Genomic DNA, 18,172 nt, shown 5'->3' on the forward strand with positions numbered 1-18,172 from the left:
TTACCATAATAATTTACGAAACACTAAAGTCACTACATATTATCATAAATCGTTATAGTGAGATTTCTAAAAAACTAATTTCCTTGTTTAGATACTTGATCAGATGCAATAAATGACTACTCTTAATTTTTGTGTTAGTGATAACAGATTTTTCAAATGTTAAATATTTATTATATCTATATGACTATACTGCCCTGTATAGGGCACGGGAAAGATTGAAGCAGTGATCGCTTACCCCTACCTTGATGTCCCTCACTTGCATTTTCAGTTTAGCAAGAACGTCTCCGTGATCTGCTAGAATGCTTCCTCCATGTCTTCTTATTTCGTCGCAGCTGTCAATGTCGTCGTGTTCACGACCTGATTCTCCATCTCCATCTCCATCACTCATTTCTTCGTCATTGTGAGACTAAAAATTAAAAGAAATCCAAAGTGTAAGTCGGTGAAGATATAAAAAAAAGTTGATTGATATACGAGTATGTATTATGAACTTCTTTGCATGTGTTCACATTTTAGTTGACCACTGCATATTATGATAACAATACGAAGAAAAAACAAACAGACAAGACTAAATAATGTTTCATTTTTGCTGTATTATAATTGAAAAAGATTAATGTAAAAAAGATATTGTTTTTGCTAATTTTTTAAATTTTGCAATGAAATTCATCTTTACGACATTTACTAAAAGTAATAAATTATCTGAAGTGTCTCCTCCCTAAAACTATTGAAATCAAAGGAAGAAGTATAAGATATAGACAGCTGGCGCCAAGACCGCACACTGTACCTAGGAAACGATACCGAATGCCTTCCATCTTTGTCGAGCATATGCGTGTAACAAAGATGCCGGAATAATTTCTTCACAGCATCAAAAGGATGTCAATTTCCATTCCAAGAAACAGGGTTGTTCCGATTATGACAGAATGTGTTTTTTTCCAACTTCTACATTCATATCATACAGGGAGTGGGAGTGCAGTTGAAAAAGAAACTCTGTCGACTTGTAAATATGTACCTAATAATATTTTGAGTGTAGCTAAACGCGTTTTAATTTCTAACTAAAAAATGAATTTTATACTGTCACTACTGTCAGTGTTTTATAAAACTAATGACTGCAAATACTCACTTTAAATTATCTAAAATGTTATCTCTTTTAACCAGTAGTGAGAACTCAATAGTAATATGTTTTGTTAAAAACACTCGGGACAGTCGAATGCGATAATGTAATCATTAATGGGGTAGACAGAAATTCTTACTTACTAAATATACCATTGATTTTAAGGAATGCACTTATCAGGGTTCAATTGAATCAATAATAAGAAATCTTACATTTTGTGATTTGCTAGTAATCCAATTTTATGAAATTGCATTATATTTTTATAGTTATTGAAAAGGTAAACATGCACACTTGTTACAAAAGCAAATTCTAACATTAATCAAACTTTCTTGCATTTAGTTGAAAGGATTAAAAAATATCTTATCCCATCCGATGTAACTTAATTAGGATTAATTATCAAGAATGTATACGTTTCCAAGTAATCCGATCATGGGGAAGTCTTATGAGCGTTGGTTTAATATTAGAAATTTTACCCTTCTATTGTTTCTTAGTCTTAATTGATTTTCGGTAAATTCTTGTATCGATAAACCATATGAAATATTGACATAGCTGAATCGCTCGTGATAGCATTAGATAGCTGCAACTAATGTTTGTTCCTGACAAATATGCAAAAACAATAGGTGAGTATCAAACAAACGGATGTTATTTTTTCTAATGCTTATTTATTGTCAATAATTGTTAGAAAGGAAGATTATTGTTTGTTCATGTTAAGGTACTGTGAGAATAGCTTAGTGCCAGCATCAGACAATATTAATACAGTTTGAGTGACTTGAAACTAATATTTCTGTTAGTTGTCCGTCCTTTTTGCATACCACTTCTATTGTTAATCTCCAGACAAGTTTATAGCTATTTCTGGGAAGGTAATGTGACTGATTTGTGGATTGCGGATTACGAATACAAGTTCTTTTTCAAGGAATTTGTGAATACGAATCCTCTAAAGCAGTGGTTCACAAACTTTTTAAGACACGACCCACTCTCTGGCCCAAATTTTGTTTGCGAACTCTGTTACCGAATTCAACACCGTTCTTCAATAAAGAGCAATTTTTTGGAATATGTTCCATCAATGCAAATCCAAAATGACACTAGCATCATCTGTTACTCAGCGGCAATATCACAATTTACGCTTGTTGACAGTTGAGTGACATACCTAATTGTCAACTGTGTGCTGTGCTGTTTAGTAAGAAGTGAAATATCGAAAATTCAAAGATAAATAGTTAAGAGCTGTACTTATTCATATTGTTTATTAAATATGGATACATTTTTAACAAGAACATTGGAACCCTCAACGTCTGGCAGTAACAAAAATAAAAAGAAAAACAGATTGTACAGTGATGAATATCTTAAATATGGTTTACTGTAATTTCCGATAAACCTCGAGAAGTGTAGTTGTCAAGGGAAAGTATGAAGCCATCAAAGCTACTTCAACCCAACAACATCCAGGCCAAAACTACAAGCCTGTAGAATTCTTCGAACGGAAACTAATGTGTTTTCACAAGGAGCAATCCATTTTTACTTCGACACCTAGTACTAATGAAAAAGCATTACTAGGAATTTATAGAGCATTATAAAAACCAGTACACATACAATTATCGAAAGTCTGATTTTACCTGCTGCTATTGATATGGTACAAGTAATGGTTGGTGAGAAAGAGGCTGAGAAGCTGAAAACAATATCTCTCTCCAATAATACGATCTAAAGAAGAAAAAGCGATACGAACACAAATTATGAAGAAGCACATGCAAATAGACGAATCTACAGATATTTTCAGTTGCGCCCAATTCGTGGTGTTTTTAGGTATGATTTGTAAACGACTAGAGTCAACACGACGGAAGGTGTTCTTCAAGTTTCTGAACTGTCAACAAGTATGTGTGTATCGAATGCAGAGTCCAAAATTGAAAAACTAGCTTCCAAAAAACAGGCGTATTTATCCCATTAACTTTTTTTTACTTTGTAACTATGTATTGTAACATTTATTTATGTATGTTCTATGTTTTTAATGTTGAAAGATTAGATGTAAATGTATTAGTCAACTACAAACTACGGTAATATGTAGTTTTTATTTTTATATAGAAAGTTATTTATGTTTTAAATCTATGTTCTTACATACCTATAAGATAAATGTGTTAGTCAATAAGACGTTTTTTGTTCTATTATCATATATAATATACCAAGGGACAGATATATTGCCGGAAATTTTTTCGAGCAGTCCTCACACACGAGTGTTTGTAGCAAGAAAATTACACGAGGGCGTCAGCCCGAGGGTAATTTTGAGCGACAAACACGAGTGTTGGACTGCAAGAAAAAATTTCTGGCGATATATATCTGTCCCGAGGTATATTCGGAAGAGAATCGCCCGAAAAATTTTTTCCCTAGGTCAATTATATCGGAAATTTTCCCTAGGGAAAATTTCCGCTTAATTAAATTGTGATTGGTTGCTATTCAAACAATTCGGAGTTGTGATTTGTCAGGATAAATCACGTGACATTTGAGGGCGATTCTCCAAATAATTTTGCAACTCCCTACGCTCACTATCGCGACTCACACTTTGGCAACCACTGCTCTAAAGCGACAATGATGTTATAAATCCTTTTTTCACGGTGGAGGTATTGAAGTCGATAAAACCCAGCAGTTAACTAATGAAGAAAGTCCGTAAAAAAAATTGCCGTAAAAGGAAGTTAGAGCAATTAAATTTAAAAATATGCATAAATGGCTTACGTAGAGAGTCAAGAGAGTTTATAATTCATATCACGCCTTTTGCTGGCTCGTAAAATAGGATAAATGCATGAAATGCGTTTCCTCATCACTGGATGCCGCTTTGCTCGTCGGCCGAAACGATTTCAAACACCAATTTAAAAATGCTAATTTCATTATTAACGTTGCACTCCTTTCCCATTCGTTGAGACTGTCTTGTCTGGCTTCGATCGGATAGGTTATGGTGTTAGGTGCGTGTGTGTCCCTTCTAAACCAGCGTGGGTTAACTCTGACGTCACTTCCGACCTACCCTAACTGTCTAAGCACGTGACTGCACTAAAAATAAAAATTTATTTCTTTGTGCCGTAGACTTCTTTGTTTAGATAGATGACGGAGTTATGAGTTGTTTATATTTTTAAATTGTAAGTGGAGTACAAAAAAGAATTACACACAGAAGCACCAATTTAATTAAGTGGTCCATACTATCGGTGTTGTTGTAATGTTATTATGTAATGCTTAACATTCAATTCGGTCGTTTTACCGTCCGCATTGGCAATAACTAAGGGTAAAAAGTGCGGAAATGTAAACATTCATTTATGCTAATATAAAAGAAATCTTATTTATTTTTTCTTCACCAGATGAAATCTGTTTCTACCAACAAAATGGACCACATGTTGTTTTAACCTAACCCAAGCTCTGAATTTACATCTTGCACTTTCAGTAACAAAACAATACCAGGATATTCAAAAATGTTCCACAACGAAATATTAAAGAAAAACCACCGAATAATGTTCAATCACATAGAGGCAATATAAGAAAAATCACTTTATTTCTTTCGGAATTTGTTTAAAAAAAATTTAAAGCACATACTTTCTAAAAAAGTCATTATACAAGCGTTAATAACGTATTTATTTATTTTCTTCTTTGTCCTCTCCAGTAAATAACCAGGAATTGAAAAGTATTATTCCTTGTTACAGTTGGATTATTTGTAGGTGTTTTGTGATTTAGTGTATCTGTAAATACTCGTACATTCCAAATTTTCACTTAAATATCGGGTGGTGTTGACGTCTTCAAATATTTTTCCAGTAACAACATTTTTATTAGATACAACTGAATTTGCAAATACATACACACCATGTTTCTTCCGTCCAGGAATTTTAGGAAAAAAATCCTGTCTACTGTTACTAAAAAGATAAAATTATAGGTCATTTATCTCTGAGGGACGTAAGGTTAATTTTTTAAAATGGAGAATGGTAGTTTGTATAGTATACCGAACCCCGCAGGCGAGTGGGTACAAATACAAAACCATTCGAAGTAAAAAAACATACTGAGTCCCGAGGTTTATACAACTTTTTTCCTACGAGTACTACCGACTCTCAAAAAAAAAAAAAAAAATAGGGCCAGTTTAGAAAAGCAAAATTAAGTTAATCGTACCTAATCAAATGCGAGATTTAACTGTGAACACGTGATCAGATTGAACCAATCGAAGTTTCGTATTCATGGGTTAATCGCGTATTAAAATTTAATTCTCTTTCTATAAACTAGCTCCTAATATCAACAAATGAAATTTTGTAAAAGAATTTTTACGTAAATTGTTCATACACAGAATTGTCACATGGGAGTTTTTCAACTCTTTACGCGTTGTCCAACAAACAGGGATAAAAAATGCTCGTGTTGGAAAAAATATTTAATTTGACAGTTCGTGGAACTTTATTTCTCACTTCAGGTAACAACATTTTATTTAATTTGCCACAAAAATAAAGAAAATGTAAAATAAAATCTGACAGTCCGTCATTACCACTTTAACCACTGTAGAATCCACTGTATATTTCACTATCCACATCAATATGGTTAGTTTTTTTTACTTTTAGTTGGTTACACATACGTTATGCAATTACTGTAAAAAATTAACGCTGCCTGATTCATATTTTGCAGTTTTATAAAGATAATGTTATTGCAAAAATTTTGCATGCGATTTGTACTTTTTAATGCGTGGGATTACAAAACACTCGCTGCGATCATGCGTGTAAACTCACACTGGCAAAAAAACTAGTGCTTTATATACATCTTGCATAAATAACCATTTCGGGTCAAATTCAGAACTGTACATTCAAAATTTTGTTGAAATCATTAAACAGTAGCTAATAGTACGAGTATTTTGTTATACGAGTTGCACAAGACAGTCTATTGTCGAACGGTTTAGACTTAGAGCACGACGAAAGCAGTGAGGAGTGGTCTAAAGGAACGAGTTCGACAACATGTCTTGTGAAACGAGTGTAACATGCTATATTTTTTAAAATATAAAATAATTATCTACTGACTTTTATTTTAATGGAATTGGGTTGGTATTGACGAAGCAATGTCATTTCATTGAAAATTAAATTTCAAATTGTCTCCCAAATATTGTTACAATAATAATCTACCCCCTTAATAGTTTATTTTGATCCAAAACATGAATTCAGGTTCAAATGACATCACATTTAACAGTGAAATTTACTTTCAATACCAATCCCAAATTCAATAATCACTAGACAAAATGCTCATTGTGACACCGAAATACTTACTCGTAGAAGAACATACTTTTACAAACTTTGATGTAACTTCACTTGTTAGCTGGTTAGTTAGTCAGAACGAATCACATATCCGATCGACTTGAAAAATCTTTGAATCCAATGACATAGTATGTATGTATTTAATGTTAATTAATTAATAGTATAATTTTGTGGAATGTGTATTATATTTTAGTTTAGTTTAGTAGGATAAAGTAATCTGTAGATACATATTTATATATGTATATTTAATTTTAAAAAGTTGACTAGACCTATTTTGCAAGCCCCCACTTCATAGGAAATTCTTCAAAGGCAACCATTTAGGCCAACTGAGACCGAAGGCCTGGAAAAATATAATTTTTCCTTTTTAGTACATTTTAAGGAAACCTTGTTTTTATATATTTTTTTTAATATATTACATATTCCTAAGTATTACCGTAATAAAAATAAAAATGAACAGCATGCAGTGATTTCTGCGCCGAAAGTCGAAATGTGATTTACTAAAGCAAACATTTGTCTTTATATCGCCATAACATCAATCAGCAGTAGTATCTAGCTGTAAATTACAAAATAAAATAATATTAGACCTAAGACATAATTATAATGTATTGTGATAATCTTGCATGTTTAATTGTCCGATACCCAGGCACATCTAATGAGTACAAATTTTGATAACAAAATGAGAAAACGATTATTATTAGGTGTTCGTTATTTTATTTTGAAAAGCATTATTCGAATTCGTGCTGCACATTGCTACTGTAAAGTGAATCGCGTGCAACTCATGCTTTTATTTGAACGTCTGCCAGGTTGGCACCCTATAATTATAGTTATTAAATTTTGTCTGATCGCATTAAAAAATGTTTATTGTAACGATATACTAAAATTCTACGGAATTGCCAAAAATACATGCTCCGCATAAGAGAACAAAAGGCATTTGTTCAAGGTGTTTCCAAAGGTAACAGGACAAACTAGATTTAATAACCGACGCAAAGTCAAATGGTATTATATATTTATTCAATTAGTTACCAAAAGGTGTAGTCAAGACGTGCCTTCGATTTGTTTAATTATAGAACCTGTCGCCAGTCTATATTAACTTAGGACATAAAGAAAATTATGTCAGTTTTGTTCAATTCTCGACTGTATTACCTGGGGTTTTAGAGACGAATGCATTTTATAAGCTAACACACGTGAATAAATATTTGCGAAGAACCCTTTTGAATATTTCGATGTTTGATTACAGAAGAAAAATTTCGATGAGCTACCTTCGTTCACCGGTTGGTTGAATGCCGAACAGGAATTGGAAATGAAGCACTTTATAATAGTTCACACTGCTATGTAATAACATGCGGAGTGTAACTCGAGATTACTACCTACATATTATTTTTAAACCACTTCCATAAACTTGCTGCAGTCAAGTTTAAGGTAATTTGGTTACAATGATGTTGAGAGACGTGTTAGTACGCATATGTACCCCGCTGGTAACAATGTTGTTGCGTGCTATAAATTATGAGAGAAAAAATTATTGCAAGATTAAAATTCGATAAACGAACACGGTTTGCACGCCAAATTTAAATATCATGAGTATAGTTCGATAATTGCAATTATATATGACGAGTATGATAACTGTTTTTAAGTTGGAGATATTAAAAATAGCATACATATAATAATAGCATACAAATAATTGTACGACTTGATAATTCTAACCATTTTTATTTATATTCATGTTTAGCACCAGTTCACTCTTAGTACGATTATAAATGTCGTATCTATTGTGGAATTAACGCATGTACACACTAATGAGTAGCCCTGGCTTAGCCAGTTCAAGTGGTTAACTTAATTAATTAGCTGATCGCTAAACCGGTCAGAGCCAAACCGACAAAAAAAAAACGGCTTTTTATTAGAGCGGTTACATACATATATGACTTAATTTATCGGTTACAAAGTTTAACCTGGTTAATTAGCTGATGGTATCCAGTTATGCGATATTAGTTAATTTGGTTGGTTAATTCGTTATTGGTTAATATACAGTAGTTCAACAAGAACAGAACGGTCTCTTACTCAATTGATTAATTTAACTAGCCAAATAGGTTTACCGGCGAAACCAGTTAATCCTAATACTAATCCTATCGATGAAGACCTGCTACAATTTTTATTTAACTGTAACATTAATTCTGTTTAAAATTGTGCAAAAAAAGACATTTTCGGTTTCATTTCCTTCATTTTTCTGTTAACACCTATGTTTATTTTATATGAAATCAGATGACTCATTCAGTTTAAGAAACATAATATTTATTGTTCTTTAATGGTTTCTACGTATGAAAACAATTTTAAGTTTAGTGATAATCAAGACTGTTCTTGGAAATTTCCATATGAATTAGTAGGTACACCGCTACTTACACATTTTTAAAACAGTTAATGATGACAATTTGATTATCACACTTTTCAAATAAATCGGCGAGTTTAATTTGACTCCCAATTCTATGATATAATCTTAATGTCACTCTCTACTATAGGGAAATTCACCCTCGACAGCCACACACACATAGTAAGTGATGGCAATTATAAGCGTCATACACCCCATACAAACATTATTTCGTTGCAGTTTAGAAAATTTTTAAATTGACATAATGTGCATTTAATACCGTGCCTTCAAATAAATTCGGAATTAGAGTAGACTGTGATTTGTATATTTGCTGTGACTTTAAAAATTGCATGTTACCAACTTCATAATAAAATCACAGCCAACTCTTCTAATTCCGAATTTATTTGAAGGCACGATACTAAACGTTGGGTTTTTCCAAATTACGTTAAATGTTGAAAAATTTATTACAAAACAAGGGTAACAGTAAAAGCGGGAAAACTGACTTTCATCCACCTGAATTGGGAGTGAATGTACCTATAGGCTGGAGTGAGTTTGATCGCTACCTTTATTGTGTGCAGGATTAATTTGAACGAGAATTTGCATCTGACCTAATAAAGGAAACATTGAATTCATGGAATACAGCAATTTATAAGGAAGGGATGTTCGTTTCAAGGTTTTTTCTTGAACACCATTATTCTAAAAACGTTTCAAATTCGTCTCACTGTCGGAACTTTATTGCATGGACATCTGGATTGAACAATGACAGTATCTTCGTTTTATGACTGTCCCTTAAATTTACCAGAATTTAGGTTCTACTTTGTTATAATTTACTTCTGTCAGCTCAACGTAGGATATACTCGTAATTCTTTTTCACTTTATAATTTGAACCTTATGATAGCCGTTTCAACTAATGCAGAATAGCAATTTTGACTGGTATAAAAGAAACAATTGGGAAGTACTGTCTTGCTTTCGTTTAACTCACAAAATACAGATCATATTTTTCAGTCTCAATTTCGCAATTTTACATCGAATTTGTTGAATTAGCTGTAAGAAATAAGGAATTATGTACATTCTTTGAATGTAGGAATTACTAGTAATAAGGTTATACCTAGTGATCAAGAAAATTTGTAATCGAGTCAGCTTTGGAGATGAAATCGCATGTCGTTTCTGATTGATGTGCTTAACTAAGGCATGTAAAGTTAAATCATTTGAAGGCAATTAATTTTAGTTGCTAAAAATTTGATATACATAATAATTTAAAAATATCTACTTATACGTAGAAACTGCTGTCTTTACAACGTACTTTTAGACATTAATTTAAATACTTCATCAGGTATTTCGTTGTAACTTGCAACATGTGTCGACAACGACAAACAACTTCCTAACTTCACCTTTTCGCACTTGTTTTTCGCTTGTTGTTTATGTAACACACATATCGACCGATCAAATTAATTTGTAATTGAGTCATCTATGGATTTGAATCCGTATGTCTTTTGCGATTGATATGTCGAGATCTAACCTGTGTTTTAAGCTGTGTTTATTGGAATGTCGTGTTCAAGTAACAACATACGATTTCGGATTCATGGATAACTCGATTACAAATTAATTTGATCGCTCTTTACATATTGTTACAATTGAATGAAATAAATATCCTCGTCGTATTTTTTTAATTAACATTTTTTTTTTATAAAACCTAATTCAAAAATTATCACCTCCGCTATTTTTTTTGTTTTTTAAATTTTATTTGACAATTATTATTGGTGTAGATCAATCAAGGACATTTGCAAGGCTGACTCGATTACAAATTTTCTTGATTATACGATATTAGCAGTAAATAAAAGGTAATGTATAACAATTACGCCGGACTGGGAATCAGTCTGTTACTATCGTATTATAACGGGTGACTATTAAAATTTTCACTTAGGGTTGGCTATGGATCATTCTTTGTTTTCCGTTGCACCTTAGACACTGACAAGTTTGACATTATAATTAACATTATAGGTTATGTTTCAATTGTACTGACTGACATTTGTCGTTCGTTCTTGCGTGTGTCTAAAGTAACAGCAAAAATAAAAACTGGTTCAAAGCCAACTCCAAGTGAAAATTTTAATAGTCACCCGTTATGTACTTAGTTAGAATTTTAAGATAAGTGTCTGCGGTAAAGACGAACCTGGTTTTGGGGTATTTTTTGGTTATGCATTATCATATTCCAAAAATCATAGATCTACTATAAGTACAATATTTATTTTGAGCAAGTCAACAGGCGTGTCATAACTCTTTACTCCCTCGTTACTTTACTCTTTGTAGTAATTACAAAGTTTCTTGAGAAAGTGCGTTAAATTAAATGTTTAGGCATGGCATAACTTTGAATGCTAAAAAAAATGTGGTACTGAGTACCAGAAATATTCTTTGTTCCATTTAATAAAAATACATATGTAAAAGTAAGAAAGCCATAACATGTAGAAAAATGAGACAATCAAGGAGAACTTTTTGTAAACTTATGATTTTGATTTACAATGTTAACTCGGGACCCCACATATTACATATTATAGTGTTTACCGAGAATTTCGCACTACATGGGTACATTTTTACTATGGTAATCGTCGCTGCTTGTGTAAAACCTAAGTGTGACTGACAAAAATTATTACGCAACTTCCGGTAAAATCAATTGACTATCGACACTAGATTTTAAATTAAATTCTAGAATTTCCTTTGAACAGAGGGATTAAAACGAATCATTCAATTTTTGTCTAGACGACCTCTAAAGTGAACATAACATATTATACATAAGAGCACCATGCACTTATCCATCGCCACAGAATTAAGACCTACGAGTATTCATTTTGGATGAAAAAGTTCACGGCCTGTCCCGTAAGTTTTTGTAGATACTATGTTGTCAGTTGTTAAATTTTACCGGCCATTTTGCTAGCTTAATATACAGGGTGTTTCTGAAATACGTGTGTTAATTTTAACCAGTGAAAGAACTCGCTAATTTATGAAACTTTTCTTTATAACATTTTGTAAAATTCGTAAAAGTATTCCAAGATTTTTTGCCCCACAATTTTTACCAAACGAGTCGTTTTGTGTGATTAACTAGTTTCTATTTTTTGTAATCATGAGAATCTAAATTTTGATTATTTATTTTTTTCTATAACAATGGAACTTTTTAACAAAGCTCTGTTTCTATCACAACAGAAAATTTTAGCCCTTACCCATAGGCGGGTATACACTTTGATGGTTAATTTATTCCAAATTTTAAATTAATTTGTATTGCTTTTTCGTAAAAATGTTATAGAGAAAAGTTCCATGATTTTGTGAGTTCTACCACTGGTTAAAATTAACACACGTATTTCAGAAACACCCTGTATACGACAGTAAAGTCCATTCACGTTGGATTTTCTCTGCCAAATTGTTGTCACGTTGCAAGCCTGCGCCTCCTTTCCTAGTAAATTTTACATTATCGTGTTTTATTCGTGATAGAGCGATTGAGAGCGATTTGACGTCTTTAATTTTGAATGTTAGTTTGACGTGTGAAATAAAGTCACAGATTTTTTAATAAAATTCTATTCCTGGGTGATTTTACCATGGTGAAAAGAAAAAAGGTTAATTTTAAAATTGCGTTAACCTTCCACAACTGACGTAATGTGACGAAACCCGCAAGCTAATACGGACTCAAGAAAAAATAGCTTCAGTTCGAAAATTAATTAGTCAGAATCCTTTAATATTTAATGTATTGTATGTATTGACATGATTATAATCTATTTACGACCTTTATTGAGCAGTTTTAACAATACAACGTTATTTTAAAGGTAATGTGAACATCGAAAAAACTTAAATTAGAAAAAAATCATTAAAAATCAAAATACACCTTTCTTTTGTGGTATGCAATTGTAACAATATATTCTTGAAACGTCACAACCACAATCAAAACGTATAAGTGTCTCTGAATAACTGAAATTTTATTGCCAAATTTGTTCCATCATTTAGATGCATTCCTTACTTCCATCGCTTCCAATGAAAGAAACTTCACACAATTTTCTATTGGGTTCATTTTCTATAACTTATTCTGGTTCCTCATCAGTCATCACTGTAGTCATTAAGGGTTTTTTCACTTAATCAACAGCGCAAGCAGAAAAATACAACACCAGTAGGTAGGAGTTAGGTACCTATTGTATGTTCCTAATCCTATCATACCGATTAAGAACTGACACTATTTTTAGTGCAAATGATAACAAAATGGATGTATTATTACCTACTGTTATCCTCTAAAAACAATATTTGAAAAATGACTGTTTCTTTGCTGACAGCGAATAACATAACCTCTACAGTCTACGAATGACTTGGTTACTTTATCAGCCCGTATTGGTGACATACACAGCTAAAGCATTTTTGAAGTAAAAATCACACCGCCATAATATTGAATTATTTGACCTTGACTAGGAAAATCCAACGTGAATGGACTTTAGGAGTAAGTACAGGTATGTAATCTACGAAAAAAAAAAACAATTTCAACTCGACTGATTACCGCATATAATTTGCTGGGGATATTTGTTTGTAAAACGAAAACTTGATGGTTTAGGGGCGAGAAAAGATATTGATACGTTATGACCCCCCATGGATTATGCTCTTCCCGCTGGTTTCTCACGGGCCTTGCTTCCGACTCGTGACTCTAATCGTACCTGACAAATGATATCCACTTGCTGTGCCATGCATCCCTTCCAGTCGATGTTGCCGAAGAGATCTTATTCTGCCTATTCTGACATGCACTTAGGAATGCCGTTTGGTTAACCTTTTGTTAATGAAATAATAGATTTGCCTACCTACTGTGGTTAAGAGAAAATTAAATATGGATATTGGTCAACAGAAAATTATTTTCTTTTGTACACCAGAAAAATTTGTAACAAATATGTCTATCTAGACGTTAATGATGGTAAAAGTAAATGAGATTGATAACACATTTCAGAGTAACTCATCAGATTTTGAGACAAGAAACTTAATATCGCTCAAAAGGAGCAGAATTTTGGCAGAAGAGTAAATTATGATTGTTATTAATTCTGTTTAATGTGGGCGATTGGTTGATTTGTTTCGATTTCGTTATGTACTCGTATATGTGACAGTGCCTTCGATGACTTATTTGAAATGTGTTCCAGCATCTACACAACAAGTGCGCGCAAGAGACATCAAAAGAACCATCTAAAATTAAAACTAGACTTTGTTGGATTAATTTCTCAGAATGATTCTTATTAAATCCAACATCCGTTGGCAAACTTAAACCAGTTCTGTCTCCCTTTAATTAAACCAGATGGGTAAAATGTGACGAAGACATACAATCAGAAGAGGTATAAACGTGCAATTATATTTATTCACTTTCTAAGAATAATAATACGCTATTTTCGCCAAGCATTTTGTCCGTTACATTTCCATCTTTATCTTGCAGTTTTTAATTTGGCACACCACGAAAGAGACCGACGTTGTCTACGTAGGTTATTTTTTGATTAATGCAGATTATAAAAAATGTCAGTCTGGTGGGGCATGTAAGTTATTTTCGGTTTTATTAATAAGACACCGAATGTTCTTGTCTATCAGACAGGGCGCATATGTTCAAGCTGCAGGAGATTACATTTAGATCATTATTTAAAAAAAATCATGACTACTGCTGTTTTGACTTTATTCTATGAAAAACAATTAGACTTACGAAAAATGATGAGAGAGATGCATGCATAGGTACATTATTTCAACACAAATATCTAACTAATCTGAGTTAATTTTCTTTAAACACCATTAATTTTCAGAATAAGTGATGCGCATTACAAAAGGTAAAATGGTATAAAAATTTGGTTTCTTCGCAATATCAGTGTTTTATGAAAAATTTTTATACCGGGTGACTGACGAAAAACCTGTATCTTGCTTATTTTTTAACCTATTTGAATAAATGACAAATAAAATGAAATCATTTTGAAAACACTTCAATACCCCTTCAAGGCCCGATAATACATTGCAAATTCAAAACCATGGCAACTGATGTTGTTGAAGCATTGTATTTGCTTTGTTAATGATTTGCAAATTATCTGAGTTTCGTGAGTCCACCCCTCAATTAATATGCTCTCTTGTGTCCAGTTTTTGACAAATGAACATTAACTTGTTTTTTTCAAATACATAGCACTGTACATTTCCTTTATACAGTAATACAGAGATTTTTTCTGAATATAAAATCGCAAAGAACTATACCCGTACATCAAACAAAAGTCAAGAAATCAAGTGACATGATACAAACTTATTTTGACTGCGGAAGTAGCAATGCAAGAGTTTTGCGACTCTATAGAAACCGTTTTCCTGATTGGGTATTGCCAAGTTCCGCGACGAATTTCAAAGACCGGTGTGCAATTTAAGTCATTTTAGGTCATTCAAAAAACCTAGAAAAACTGCTCGTGAAATCCAAGATGAAGCTTTGTTATATTAGATGTTTTGATTCTCTACCCGAGAAATTGCTCACCATCTGCAACTATCTCAACAAGCAGTTGAACATATTTCTCAAGAAACATTTTTTTTCCTACATACCACGAAATGTACATGCTCTTTTTGGAAATGACCTTATATTTTTTATCGTCAAATGGTTTGGTCAGATGAATCCACTTTCAGCAAAAATGGTGCATTTAATCGAAACGGTAATCGTCACTGGAGCCGAGGAAATAATCATGTTGTTGTGGAACAAATTTTCCAAAAACGATTTAGTGTCAACGTGTGGTCTGGCACTTTTGGAGACTAGTGGATCCCTTTTTTATTGATGACAGTCTTAATCCAACAAAATATCATGTTGTATTATCAAACGAAATACGCAACTTTCTGGATGCAATGCCACTAAAAGTGTTGCACAGAATCGCATTTCATCAGCACGGCGCCGGCGCCACGCCACACAACGCACGCATGAATGTTACATTTTTGAATAATAATTTTGATGTTCGATGGGTGGGTACTTATGGACCTATGCGATGGCCCGCTAAACAAACAGAAACGAAATTTCAATCCAGTAAGTACCCAATAATTCTTAATAACGTCCGAACGCCTCAACGGAAAATGTCTATTCAAATTTGCTCGACGCTCTCGAACGTGACCCAGAACAAGCGATTGGCGTCAAAAAGCACACCAACTTCTTACTTACTGGTGCAATGAATAGTGGTGCTCGCCAAGTGGCACTACTGGAATTGTCTCCATGTCGTCAACGTGCAACTAAATTGGCGCCAATAGAGTGGTGCTAATCATTTTTGCATGTGGAAATCCACCTTAAGAAAAGGATATATGTATTTAAATCACACATCAGGACAGACTTCTAAGGAGTCATATTTTTTAATGATATTCCCTGGACAACTTCGTTCAATACTTCTAATCGCCATACTACAAATTCTTACCTACTTTACTGCAGATCCATTCTTTATAGAGCAAATGCCAATTCCCAAACTTGACGGAAAAATTATGACAGTGGTGTTATTGTTAGAAATTTAATTATGATACTTACAGTATACTGTTTGAATACATCGTAATTTTTAATAAAAGAGATTTCTAAGACTTTATGAGCTAAAAGATTGGATCAAAAATATTGAACAAAATATTTTGTGGTATCATTTCCAATGAACAAAATAGATACTTTCGGGGTCATTCACGAAACACAGTAAGGCTCGATAAGACATTGCAAATTCAAAACCATGACAACTAATATTGTTGAAACATGGTATTTGTCTTGATTGTGTTATTTCCACAATTAAAAGACGTAAAGTATTGCAAATATGTAGTATGGTTGAATAAATTCTCTTAATTTTATAAATAGAAAACATAAATGTAGCGTATGACCTTTGGAAAGAACAGTAACGGCTCATCAATTTCATTTTAATTGACGTTATATGTTTCACTGTTGTAATTTGACAATACGTATTTGTAATAGGCATATTATTATATTATAACTGAATCCAGAAATGCTTCTTCATTACAACTTTTTAACAATACTTGACGTCTAATATCCCGTTGGTCAACCCTTAACTAGACAATTTTTATTAATGAATCTTGGTAATCTGTGTACATATATCGTAAATCTATCCCTTTAATTCAAATGTTTCAGTTAATAACAGCATCTGCAGCGTTCGCTGACATGGCTAGCATTAATACTTTTATACAATTTAAACTATTTTCCCTTAAACTTGATTTTCATCTTCAAATTTAGTCTTCATAATTACCTATGTATTAAATAGATCTCTGGTTATTACAAAGAGAAAAATTTAAACAAACTAAAGAACCACGGTTTATAGTTTCCTTACATTAATATTTCATTGAATACTTTGAGGCATCTTGTGTCAATTTTATCATACTCAATATTTGACAATCCGTCGTTCCATTAATACATCATACAATTCCTCAATCCACAATGGAACACTGTATCACCAGCTCTCATAATCTACTTATTAGTTGGTCCTTCAGAACAGAAAACTAAGCCAATGTATAGAGGCTGGAAGCTCGTACGAGGCGAGGACCGGACACGGGCGTGGGCTGGTTCGAGATTTATAAATTTGTCATAAATAATGCAGCATCTCCATGGGGGCACTGAGGACACTATTAGTACAGCGATGTAGGGAATTGATTTATCATGGCAGCCAGCGGGAAGTCCCCACAACATTACATTCATATTAATATACAGTTCCATTTTAATATTGTCACCAAGTATTTATAGCGGCTTTTGAATATTTGTTTTGGCTGATGCGATGCACACCAAAATATTTGAATAATTGAATTTATAAAACGAGGTGTGGTGTTTTATCACACCAGGGGTTGAAACACCTAAGTCGAATCTCTACGGCCATTAATCCATTGAAAGTAATTTAAGAATTTCGAAAAATTCACATACTTACGAGTATAAGATAATATAAAAGTGTACACTTATACAACGCATGTTTACGTAAATACATGTATGCGTATATCTAATTAATACGCGATAAATATTGCTGCAGTTAATATGGGCCTATCAATAAATAACTATTTGACATACATACTTAAAAGGTTCTTTTATCATACGAAAAATACGTACCACATAAATTTTGTAACAAATAGGTACCTACATAAAAAAACAAAGATTGCACTACATATTTTATAACGTTCTGCGCAAATAAAACAAAATTGTGCGTGGTTGGAATTTATATTTAATTTATACAAAGCACTTATTACGTCAATATAAAGGTAAGTTTTCGTTAAACAGTGCTTGTAAGTACATATATGCACATATTTCCGAATAGAAACACAAATCCCGGAGAAAATCCGTTACGTAAGGACTACAAAAATCCTCCACTTTAGTAAATTTTCAATGTACAAGAAAAGCACAAAGTGAGCTTTCTTTCATGTGATAAGCGTTTCCGCGACCGACCGACTTTTTCAGAAGTTCAATTAGTGTCAGTGCATCTGATCTCAAACTTATAATTTGTC

At 32.8% G+C, this 18,172-nt stretch overlaps 1 protein-coding gene across 3 annotated transcripts in view; it reads right to left on the reverse strand.

Annotated features, from left to right (window-relative positions):
• The window catches only part of retn (retained), a 73,258-nt gene that overhangs the window by 43,502 nt on the left and 11,584 nt on the right, over window positions 1-18,172 (reverse strand). For 2 of the 3 annotated variants that reach the window (XM_069039085.1, XM_069039083.1), the window contains exon 2: window positions 236-406. In XM_069039085.1, coding sequence (XP_068895186.1) covers window positions 236-406 — 171 coding nt within the window. The remainder of the gene's footprint in view (window positions 1-235; window positions 407-18,172) is intronic. The other variant, XM_069039084.1, reaches the window with a different exon arrangement.

Source organism: Tenebrio molitor, chromosome 2, assembly GCF_963966145.1.
Source record: "Tenebrio molitor chromosome 2, icTenMoli1.1, whole genome shotgun sequence".
Classification (NCBI taxonomy): Eukaryota; Metazoa; Arthropoda; class Insecta; order Coleoptera; family Tenebrionidae; genus Tenebrio; species Tenebrio molitor.